The sequence below is a fragment of the Poecilia reticulata genome, linkage group LG11 (genome assembly GCF_000633615.1).
Source record: "Poecilia reticulata strain Guanapo linkage group LG11, Guppy_female_1.0+MT, whole genome shotgun sequence".
Taxonomy (NCBI): Eukaryota; Metazoa; Chordata; class Actinopteri; order Cyprinodontiformes; family Poeciliidae; genus Poecilia; species Poecilia reticulata.
The window spans coordinates 14,277,930-14,289,667 of NC_024341.1; the positions used below are offsets into that span (position 1 = coordinate 14,277,930).

The 11,738-nt window shown below is 36.1% G+C and overlaps 1 protein-coding gene across 3 annotated transcripts in view; it reads right to left on the reverse strand.

The window, feature by feature from the left end:
* Positions 1–11,212, reverse strand: part of necab1 (N-terminal EF-hand calcium binding protein 1) — a 32,155-nt gene extending 20,943 nt beyond the window's left edge. For 2 of the 3 annotated variants that reach the window (XM_017307601.1, XM_017307600.1), the window contains exons 1-5: positions 11,060–11,212; positions 8,356–8,380; positions 4,457–4,565; positions 1,548–1,573; positions 1,307–1,404 (exon numbers count right to left, since the gene is read on the reverse strand). In XM_017307601.1, coding sequence (XP_017163090.1) covers positions 1,307–1,404; positions 1,548–1,573; positions 4,457–4,565; positions 8,356–8,380; positions 11,060–11,146 — 345 coding nt within the window. In that variant the 5' untranslated portion in view covers positions 11,147–11,212. The remainder of the gene's footprint in view (positions 1–1,306; positions 1,405–1,547; positions 1,574–4,456; positions 4,566–8,355; positions 8,381–11,059) is intronic. The other variant, XM_008422020.1, reaches the window with a different exon arrangement.
* Between the last annotated feature and the right edge of the window lie 526 nt (positions 11,213–11,738).

An 11,738-nucleotide genomic window follows, 5' to 3' on the forward strand; every position in this document is an offset into this window, starting at 1 on the left:
CTTCAGGGGTGTTAAAGACCTGAGGAGGGATCGGGATGCCGCAAGATTCTACCTTCTTCTTCTCCCTTCATCTGTCATACATTTAATACATTTAACCCTCATCATCTCCTTGTTCTCTCTTTCCATCTTCAATCTTTCTTCTCAATTTTTTCACCTGAGGATCAACATCTATTGCCCAGTGCTGTTGCAGTCTATTAAATTTCATGTTTATTTACTCCACAAGTCTAGTACAGCATATTTTGTTCTGGTGTTTAAAGAGTATGAGTAAGCCATGGCGTGTCCGTTAGGGCTCTGTAATGGAAATTTGACTAATGGGGGGATGAGAGTGAGTCTGTTAGGCAACACGCTGAGATAGACTTGACTTGCAGCTAACAGACTGTAAGAGAAATCAAGCATCTCTTTGTTTTTTTAATTAAATGGACTCAAATTTAACTTGACGTTTTAGCATTTGTTTTTCTGTCACACCACATGAATCGTGGCTTTAAAGACCCAGACACCTGTAGGATTTCTAAATCTAAAAGTAAAATTTAATCATTTTTGGTCCATTTGAGGGCAATTTAAATCATTAGAAAGAAAATTTTGGATTGTCTAAATTAAAGCGGGGAAGAGGATGGTAATGAAGTGTTGGGTAACACGAAGGCATATTGAGTTCTGCTGGAAAGTTTTAGATTGGCCTAGTCAAAGTCTGGATTGAGATGTGCTGTTTGATGATCAGAAAATTTGAAGGGTGGAAAAAAAAAGCTAAGAGAAGAAATCTGTAGGAGTGCAAAGAGTTTTTCAAGGCACAGATTCAGCATATTTTTAAAAGTGTTTTTTTTATTTTTTTATTATTAAAGCCAGTATTTACTTCAGCCTACAATATGCATTAATTATTATCAATTTAAACCTTGGAAAAGACGGTGTAAGTGCTTAAAGTCACCAGGAGTATTAGACATTTGACAGCAATACTGAAAGATTGATTCAAATAACTTCACGTTTATTGTGCAAAATCGTTAATAAAACATATTTTGAAAGATGAAAGAAAGATGTTATAACACTAGGGAAATAAAACATGTGGCGGTGGCGTTTTAAAAAACGTATTTTTAATGCAAAACCTCGCAGTTGGGGGTTTTGCATTTGCAGTTTGGTCATATTTTTTGCCATATGCAAAGCAAAGGTTTGACACGAATTAAATATATATATTTAAAAAAACACACAAATAAAATGTTCAGAAACTCAAGAGAGAAATAAATGAATATTGACAACAGATGCAACAATTTTCATTGTGTGTGTAATTGTGAAATTAGCGCTATTTCCTTTAGCCTACCTTCTTTGTTTTGTCCATTGCTTTTAGTATGGACATATTCAGTTCTTCCAAAGCTGCAAGAACATTCTCATATTCACCCAGGTGCTGGGAGAAATACTCTACAGACCAAGAGAGAAACGGAAAATACAGGCAGGAAGGGTTTTATCCAGATGCCCAGTGGGATTTGGTCACAGCGATCAAAATGTCGAAAAGCATTTGAGAGTTTCTCTGAGAGTGAAGTGACAGTACAGCTTCAGCTTACCACACAGTTCATCCGTGTCCACATTGCTGTAAAAAGACGACAAAAGAGGAGGATTTAAACGCAATGAAAATCTGCAGGACTTCACAATTACAGGGGGAAAAACCAATACAGGCAATTATTTTTTATCTAATAAACTCTTTTTTCAGACAAAGGGAAGAAACTCTTTCCAGAATATATTTAATACATTTTTTGCATACATTTTCAATTTTATGAGATCTGAAACCAACAGTCCTAAAAGAAAAGAAGCTAAAAACACAGGTGATTGCAAAATGACACAATCTATCTTTTAGTCGTCATATAAGCCCTCCAGATACTTTTGAGATATATAAAACATTTCCTTTTTTAAAGGGCAGAAACTGAAGATGTAGGTTGGCTTAAACTCTGCTCGACAGAAGCTGCAGCTGTTTTTCACCTGGGAAAAAGCTGCAGAGATGAGCTGGTCTGAACAAGAGAAAACACTTAGAGACACGGAGGCCGGCTGAGAATAGAGGAAGTTAGAAAATAAACTGCATAACAGACCATTAAGCTCTTTCTGATGTGGCCTGTTTTTCATTTCACATAAAGTAATGGATGGCGTAACGCTAACATAGTGAAAAACAAAACAACAACAAAAACAGCGGATAAAAATATAAAGATGTTCATTAGCAGTTTTCTAAGAAACCAAGCACACATTTAAAAACAGACGTATGGAGTAATGTTTGAGTGTTGCACACCAAACCGAGGAGCCGAAGCTCAGTGACTCACTCTCTGATCAATACAGGACTCAATCTGAGAGCTCTAACTGGGTTCCTAACAACTTCACTACCTTTTAACTGAGAGACATTGGGGCGCATTCACCTTGAGTTTAACATGGATTAAAAAAAAGAAAAGACTCGGCTGTGACAAAGAGGATGACTGGAAGGCGAATGATATCAACTGTTGTTAGAACAAAAACATCAACCTGTCCTTCTTTTCCTCCAAAGTAATGATAATCTCTCAAAAATATTAATGTTTTTATGACACCAAGGTGTGATACTCAAAGGTGCGTCTAAACTCAGATCGTAAACCTCTCTATTCAATTAAAGGAATGACTATTAGCCTGAAAGTTTTGACTTGGAAAGTTTTATCTGGAAGGATCGTCTGTTTACGTTCTTTATCTTTCCAGGCATGTGGTAGATGAAGAATAAATCTTATTATTGTCTGTTTTCGTGTTCATCTTCAGTCGTTTTGGCCATCTTTTTTATTTCTTCGCCGCTTTTGTTTTCGTCCAAGTGTCGTTTTCCATCGAAGCTGAATAGAAAATGAGTCCAAAAGCTATCCAAGTAAATTCAAGCCAACAACACGAGTCCAAAGATAGATTTAACGTTCCCACAGAGAAATCTGCATAAAGCTTTTTGCTCAGTAGGAGATAAATGTGTCACAAAAGGAGGACAAATCACTGGAATTTTCTTTTGCATCAACCTAAAATGAAGATAATGTATAACAACATATGTCTTAAATGAAATCCAGAAATAAGGGCAAGAAATTGGGTCATAAATTTATTTTATTTTTAATTGTTATTGATTTTGTTAGACTGCCAAATAACTACACTGATTTTTTTTTTATGGTCATCTTGTGTCTCTAAAGATTGCATTGTCTGATGAACCTAAAGCTTTATTTTTTTATTCACTGTTTTTAATTAACTTTTCTAAGGGGAATTGGATAAAGAGTGATCAACAAGATAACAAATGAACGATTAGGCTATTTAACATTTCAATAGTACTCTGACTTTTAAAAAAAATCTACTCAAAAAAAAAAAAGAATGAACAAATTAAAATACGTGTGTAATTAGATCACCCAGTATGCACACATTCCAGAAACTAGCATTACTTTTTTCTGCAATCACAGCTGTGGTGGTTTTACAGATAAAATGTGATAAAAATGCATTTCTTTCAATGCGTAGTCAGCTGTTGGTAAAATTACTTAATGCAAATCAACAGATACAGACCGTGCAGCTGGAGATTGCTTTATAAATTATGGTTTTGAACATAATTAACCTAGTTGCTCATTTTGAGTTCAATACAAACTTGCTGTGGAGTCAAACAGCAGAAAATCTGCTCAGACAGCGATTATAATCCCGAGCAGAACTCATTTTCTTTACTGCGTATCTCTTTACAATAAAGGAGAATAAAAAGATTTTACAGATTTTCAAATAACATCCGATGTTTTCTATAATGTTACAAACTGTTCACCACTTTGTAAGATAAAAATTACACACCATGATATTAGAAGAGCTGCTACTTGACAGAAAATATATTTGTATTTTATGCATCATTTCTAAAAATAAATTCACAGCTTGTTTGCTACTTTTCCAGTGTGCTCTATGAGGAGGGAAAAGCCATGTACTGTATCTACAAAAATATCACAAAGCAGAAAGTTTTCAGTGTTTCCGAGCTTCAGTTTCATAAGTGTAGTTTCTTACAAACACACATTTACAACGCTTGCCTTTCAAACTATTGATCAGGAGAAAGAACATTTCATGTTGATAAGTCTTTCATGTGTTTAAAGCCTTTAAAGGGAAAATCAATACAAAATGAAAGATCACACAGATTTACTACTATCTCTCTTCTGTGAATTTGCAAAAACAAAAGAACTTGGACGGACATCCAGTTGGACTTGAAAGTTTCACCTCATAAAACTTATCGTCAGGACAGTTAACCCATTTCTAATTGGGTGATTTAGAGTAAAACTGTGTGAATAAAGCTTAAGCAAAGCCACAGTTTTCTATAAACTTATGAAATGAGTCAATGTTCCAGGAACTCTGAGAACACCCTTGTCATCAGAGAAATAAGAGTTTGATCATGTCCGTGTCTCTTTGCATAAATTTCATATTTTCCCCAGTCTGTTCACATCTGAAATTGAAAACAAAATGAAGCAATTACTCGACTCACTCTGTGTTATGAGTATCAATCGTGTGGAAAAGCTCCTTCAGCTCCTCAGCTGTCAGGACTCCATCAGAGAAGTAGGATTTGAATTCATCAAAAGACAGCTTCCCATCGTCTGAGGGGGGGAAATGAAAATTAGGATTCGTGAGGTCATAATAATTAACAGGAGCAATGTTCTCCTTTAATATACAACACCTTAATAGCTAATTTTAGCTTTATTCTGATAAAACACACACAGACTTAGTTGAGATTTGCCAAACTATGAAATAACGCCGAGGAGTTGCATTAAATGCACCAAGCCTCCCCCCGCATCCCTCCTTTGTGATACTTTAGGAGCAATCAAACCGAACAGAAATTGATTCTCTTGTTTTTATTATTCCAACAAGTAACATTTTGTCTACGTGGGGTCATCATGATTTAGCAATCTCACAGCAATCAGTCACTTTTATGCGCCGAGGCTCTGCAATTATGAAAAGAATAAAGCAATATGAAAGATTTATGAGAAAAGGATAAACAGAAGTTCGCAGAGAGCAACCTGAATATCAAAACGCAGACACTTAGCCTCCGGCTCTGTCTGCCCGTCTGTGTGGACCGAAGGCGGGTGATCTTTAACTGTTCACTGCTGATCTGCCACAGATCTGACGTTAAGTAGAGTGTTGCGTCGCCATGGATACCACAAAGAAAAGCACACTTGCACAGAAACGTAACGTAAAGTGACTCATTGTCGATGAGCTCAGATTGCAAAGCTTGGAAGTCTTGGCACATGTGCCATTTTGGAATGTGTAACGCTAAAAACAGACATGCAGGACAGCCTCGAAGCTTTTACGGCGTGGGATGGATATTTAATGGATACAGGAGTATGTCATGCCCTGGGAACAATTGCTGAGCTTTTTTTTTTTTTTTGCCTTCTTAGGATGTGAAATTGAAAGAGTTGCTTTCTGAATGGCTTCCGAGGCCCTGCGGGTTCAAACAGATTCCCAGACCATTGCAGATATTTTTATTTTATTTTTTTCACTTTTTGTACACAGTGTTTCAAAGCCTTGCATGGTTCATGGAGTACAGTTCCCGGCAGAAGTATTCTGACCTGAATACTCTGTAGAACCAACCTCCACTGCAATTAGGGTCAAATTAAGGCCAAACTTTATTCTTCGAACATCTGGAGACAGACATTTTTATGCTTTGCTAAATACTCTGTCATTGGAGAAGAATGTTTAAAGTAACATTATTTTTTTCAAGATTTGTCACAGATCCTTGAACAGATTTAGGTCTGATCTTTGACTAGGCCATTCTAAACAAACGAATAGCGTTTGAGCACATCAGAGCTCTGACTAGTTCTCAACTGTTTTAAAATCACTAAAAAGTTTTTGTCCAGAATTATCCTAGAATTACCTCAACACACCCTCAGACCAGGTTTCCTGCTCGTATTTAACTTAGAAAAGAGACAAGTTAAAAAAAAAAAAAAGAAAAACAACAGGTTCGGTTCAAATGAATCCTTGAAAACATTTCAAGCTCATTTGTATTTCATCAAATGTCGCCATGTGGACAAATTTTCAATTTTCAACCACGACTATCCTTTGTTTAGTCTTAAAGAAAAGTTGTTCCATTTCTATGATCTTTAAACAACCTTTTGCTTTATCTGTCTTTCTTGTTTACGTGCACATTACTGTCAACATAAAACATCGTCCTTGGGGAGAAAACAAAACAAAACCTTATGAATATTTAATCGAGTTCATACAGTCTAGCTGGGTTGCTTTGTATGACATACTCGTGGCACATCAACGTAAAAGAGAAATCAGATCATTTCTCAAAGAAATGGTTGACCTACTAATGTGGAAAATTAATTTAAGCTGAGAACAACAACAAAAAAATCACTGGAAAGAGTAAACTCAAACATGTACTCAAATAATCCTTTTTTTACTTTGAAATGAGCAACACGTTTATATAAATGAGCTGGAGGAACTCTAAAACATGGAATATTTCAACATCACAGTTTTCCAACATGATTGGTAAGAGAATCAGATTCTGTGACAAAAGCTGAAAACTGAGCAAAAGCAATTTTTTTTTCTCATGAACGGTCATAAGAAAAAAACTGGATGTCCCGTTAAACAGTCAATTCTTTCAACAGAAATGTTCACATTTCTAATCTTTGTATTTCTTCTTTGAAGAAGAAAGTGATTTATCAGCACATGTAGGGTTACGGTTACCCCAAAGCGTCTCAGTGACATCAAGACTTTTACTCAGCCTGGAACTGTCCTTGTCTTATTTCTCTTCAAGTCCTTGGTGGGTTTTTGTTTTGCACTCCATTCCCATTTATTATTCAAAGACACACTAATGGCGGATTCTATGATGTTGAGCTACCCCGTCCTACTTCAGCAAATCCTCCCCAAACCATGACACTTAGCCCAAAGGCCATATTGACAGTTTATTCAAATACATTCACTTGTAAACTTTTTAGATCGCTTTAAATCTCTTAGACGGCCCATCAGCTGCAAAAATCGTCAGGACTCCCAATTTATTCCTCACCAGTAATAATATTTGTGTTTATCAGTTTGCAGAAAATCTTAAAAGACCGTATCTTCAATTGTTATTGGTTGTTTATCTTACTTGAATCTTTCAGTGATGTTTAAATGTATATTTCCTGCCCTCAGCCATCAGCAGCTACTCTGAAAAATCTTGAATAATTTGATATCTAACTTCCCTTTGGGATTAATTAAGCATTTTTTTAATTCAATGGATGTACATAAATCCAAATGTTTTGGAGAAACACACAGATTGTCATAGAATACTCTAAATTTTCCAACGACCGCACACACATAATGTTTAAAAATTGTATCTATTCATACAAACAAGATTTAGGACAAATAATTAGTAAGAAAAAGCAAAGAATGCTCAGACATGATCCAGAAGCTCATTCGAACTCTATGGGACCAGTTTGGAGTTAATGGAGGTGAAGTGGAAAAAAAAAAAAAATCGGTCTCTGGTCTTACAAATAAAAATCTTCAGTTTCTCTTTGGAAACGGTGAATACTGCGCCTGCAGGCCGAAAAGAAGAGAGAGCATCTGGCTTATTTTCAACGTGCCATCTAAAAGTGGGCCTCTCCAGTGATACCAGGCTGCATTAGTCCACAAAGCATGGGCAACATTTGCACATCTATAAAAGGCTCCATCAGTGCAGAATTATAAAGACAGTTGATGAAACAAAACACAGAGAAGAAAAAAAAAACTGCAATTGGTCCTACTGATGGTTAAAAGATGAGGTGATGCAACACCGGGATAAACGTGACTCTGTCCCACTTTTTTCAAACTTGTTTTGGCATTCAGTTTGGGAGTCACATTTATTTTAACAAAGGAAACAACATTAACATATCAAAGGTTGATTTTCCCTTTTTTAGCACTTGAACAAACACACACACTTTCGTATTTACTAACCTTCAGAAGACCTTACCGACATTTAACAAGGCTATAAATCTGTTGGATTGCAGTGCGTTTTTACCAACATTTATAAGGAATCTATTTACTGCTCCTTGTTATTCTCATAAGAAGCGGCGTGTATCTTTAGATAGGCTATGTATCTTACATAAGTCAATCATGTAAGACATAAAAGATCAGATCAAATTAAATGAAATTCTTCCTCTAACAATCAGGCAGCTAGCCTTAAGGGCCACCATGATAAAAGTCTCTGTAAATTGTGAAAATTTCTTTTTCCTCCTCGTTGGCGCTCTAAAACAGAACCGCAACAGCGACGGGGTCAGTTTCCTGTTTCCATGGAAACAGCATCAGCAGACAGTCATGATTGGAATTTCATTCAGAAAGTGCGTCTGTTCCTTCACACATCAGAACAACGGATTAGATTAATGCTTGACATACAGCCGCATGCGTGCGTGTGCTTGATGTCGGGATACGTACCGTTTTTATCGGCCCTTCGCAAAATCTGCAGCCGAGTGAGAGACAGAGAGAGAGAGAGAAAGAGGGGGGGGGGAAGTGGGATGTCAAAAAAGGTGACACTTCATCAAAGTTAGAGTGGATGCGTGCGCTGGTGTGCATGGGAGTGGAGATCATTGATCACACTTGCAAAAGTGGCATGTCATTGAATTATTGATCGCGCTGTCCCAGAGTCCACTGGAGATGAAAGAGAGGCTGGCAGTGACCACATCAGCTTCAAACTGCTCAAATCACACGCTGAAAATAGCTGCACCCGCCTTTAATTCACATCAAATTTAACTTGTAGCTATCAGACAGGAGTGAAAGTAATCTTTGCTTGCAACACAAACACTTATGATTGATTGATTGATTGATTGATTGATTGATTGATTGATTGATTGATTGATTGATTGATTGATTGATTCCGTCTGTCTTCTGCCTCTACATGCGTTGTGTTTTGATTTTCTTTTGTCTCATCAAAACCCAGCCGATGTGTCTCAGTCAGACACCACCACTGCGTGGAAGTTAACACAATGATCAAAGTTATTGTGATCAGTTGCTTAACACTTGCACCTGTTTTTCAGCTAAAAAGACTCAATTAGATGCTTCCGCAGTCATAAATCTGTATTTTGTTGTTTTTCAATAAAAAGGAAAAAAAGCAGACATCTTGCCAAGAGTTTCTGCTATGAATATCTGACAAAAACATTTTTTTATATCAAAAGAATGAAAATAATTAGCATTTTACTACATCATATGCTTTCTAAAATGCCTGATATTGGATTTTTTTGCAACTAAGAAGTCACCTAATTGGTAAAATAAGTTGAATTAAGCCAGCTTATTCAGTGAACACATTGCATCATGAAAACAAATGAACACAGCAGACAGGACTGGATAAAAGTGAGGAAAGATTTAAAGCAAAACATTCTCAAGCTCTGGACATCTCATGGCACACTGTTCCAATCTATGATTTGAAAATAAATCATGGATATTTCCTAGTTACGCACTAATTAGGTCTACTATGCAACATTCAAAATAAGACTCACAGAAGCTTAGGGATGTAATGCTAAAAAAGATTTTAAAAGAGTTAAAATTTTGGTGTGAATATTTTTAGAGTTATAGTAAGAACTCCAAGTATTGATCTGTATGGAGAAAAACAAGTCATCAAGAATAATTTGGGACACTGCTTGCTTCACCTTGTCATATATTGAACATGAAATCTAGATGTAGCTGGATTTCTTTTTTTTTTTCTTAAATAAATGAAGCCATAAATGGAAGTACAAGTCATTTAATTCCTCTGAAACAAAACTTTCTTTTCCAATATGTGGGTCATCTCCACAAACACAGCGGCGGAGAAGTAAAAACACTTTAAAAACCCGTCTTCCAGGATTAAACGACTGCTGTTGTCGGCGTTTGTGTGCCAAGCAGATCAGCTCGGGCTGAGGTTTGAAATCTGCCTGCCAGATTCCCTCCGAAAGCAAGTTCTGGTTTCTTTCCCGGCCTCTTTACTGTTTGACACCACATGACACATCCGACATGCTGCTTTGCACCCAAAATAACTTGTAGCCATTTGCATCGGCATCCGACGCTCCTTCATAAGACCAAGGGAAGCCGACAGGTTTCTGTAGGAGACGCTGCAGGTGAATCAAAGCATGGAGGAACGAGAGGAAGGAGTTCTGAATAACGAGGTGATGGATGAAGGGCAGGAGGAACGAGGCGAAGACGGGGAAGCTCCTGAGAGATGATTTCCCGCTCTTATCTGCATACATATGTGATTTTAATATTTAATTCCTCATCTTGAGGCTGCGCTCTGTATATTCAATAACAGTAACCCGCAAATATTTTCCCGCTTAAAAGTTAGAAAGGTATTGAGTGGCTTGATTTAAAATTTAATTATTACATGACTTAATCAGCATACTTAATTTAATCATTATTAAATTTGTTTTCATTCTTCTTATCATTACTATAGTTATAAAGTAAGAAATATGTTTTTGTGCACATTAATTTTCAATGTTATTGGACATTTAAACATATTATTAGAACAACATGCAGCAATAGAGGTTAATTATGCCATTTTATCATTTCTATTGCTATTATTATTTAGAAAAATAATAGCAATTACATAATAATAATAATAATAATAATAATAATAAAAATAATAAAAATAACAATTTTAGAAGCATATATAAGAATACTAAAGACAATACTGCGTTGAAATATTTTAAATCACTAAAAATATGAATAAAAACAAAGTGAAATCTGACAATCTCAGTTTGAAATTGCTCAAGTTTTTTTTTTTTTCAAAATTTCAAATTGAAAATACAAAACAAATAAAATGCAATAAAATCCATGTCAGGAGGAAATATTAATCTAAACCATGTTTTTGTTTATGAACCCTGATGTGTGGGTGGAATTAAACCTTTTGAAATCATTCCATTAATTGCTTAATAAAGGTAAGCCCTGTCAAATCCGTTGATTTGAATGAGCAGGAACCCTTCATTAAAAGATCATTAACAATTGTGAAGTGTGTCCAAACAAGTAAAACTTATTTCTTTGTGCAGCAAACGAAAAAAAAAAAAAAAAATACTGGGGTGCACCCTTTTGAAGTTTCGCACTTAAGCTAAAGATCAAAAGCAGCTGATCCCAGGAGTGTGAGTTTATTTCGTACAAAATGAATGAAATGGACACTTACGTCAATAAAAATGGACATTCCCTTTTTCAGCTCCAGCTGAGTGCAGGGCTCCTCGGACACAGACTGAAGCTCCTCTGAACAATCCATCCTCCTCAGTGCTGCTTCAGATGTAAACTGCAGAGGAATGTGTCTGCTTGTGCCTCTTTCCACTGATTACTGCCACAGTTGAAGAAAAGCTGCAGTGAAGTCAGAGAGACGCAGCCACGGTTTCCTGGTAAAAGTGTGTCAGTTTAATTCATGCTGCTTTAGAACAAGAACGTCTGCGTTTGCCGGTTTTGACTCCATCCTAAGCCACGATTTTGTATTGGAAGTCAGTACATTATTTTCTGCTAAGTATATGATATGCCTTCAAACATCAACACATTTGTCATGTGTGATGCTTTTACTTTGAAATGTTTCCTGCTGCATATCGCTGTCTTATTTCTCAGACTTGATTCTAAGCTGAAGGAAAAGTGAGAACCTTTTTTTTTTTTTTACTGTTTCAAACTTTAAATATCTGCACACATACTCATAAACTTTTACTAGCAAAACCATGAAATAAAACCAGATTATTTCACTGGTTGAAGCATTAAATAACGTAAAGAAGATGTGTGGGACACGCAGTCCAATGAGCATCACAAATATGACAAGACGAGAGAGAAATTTACAGCAAGACGTTTATAGCAAATACCTCAAAAGA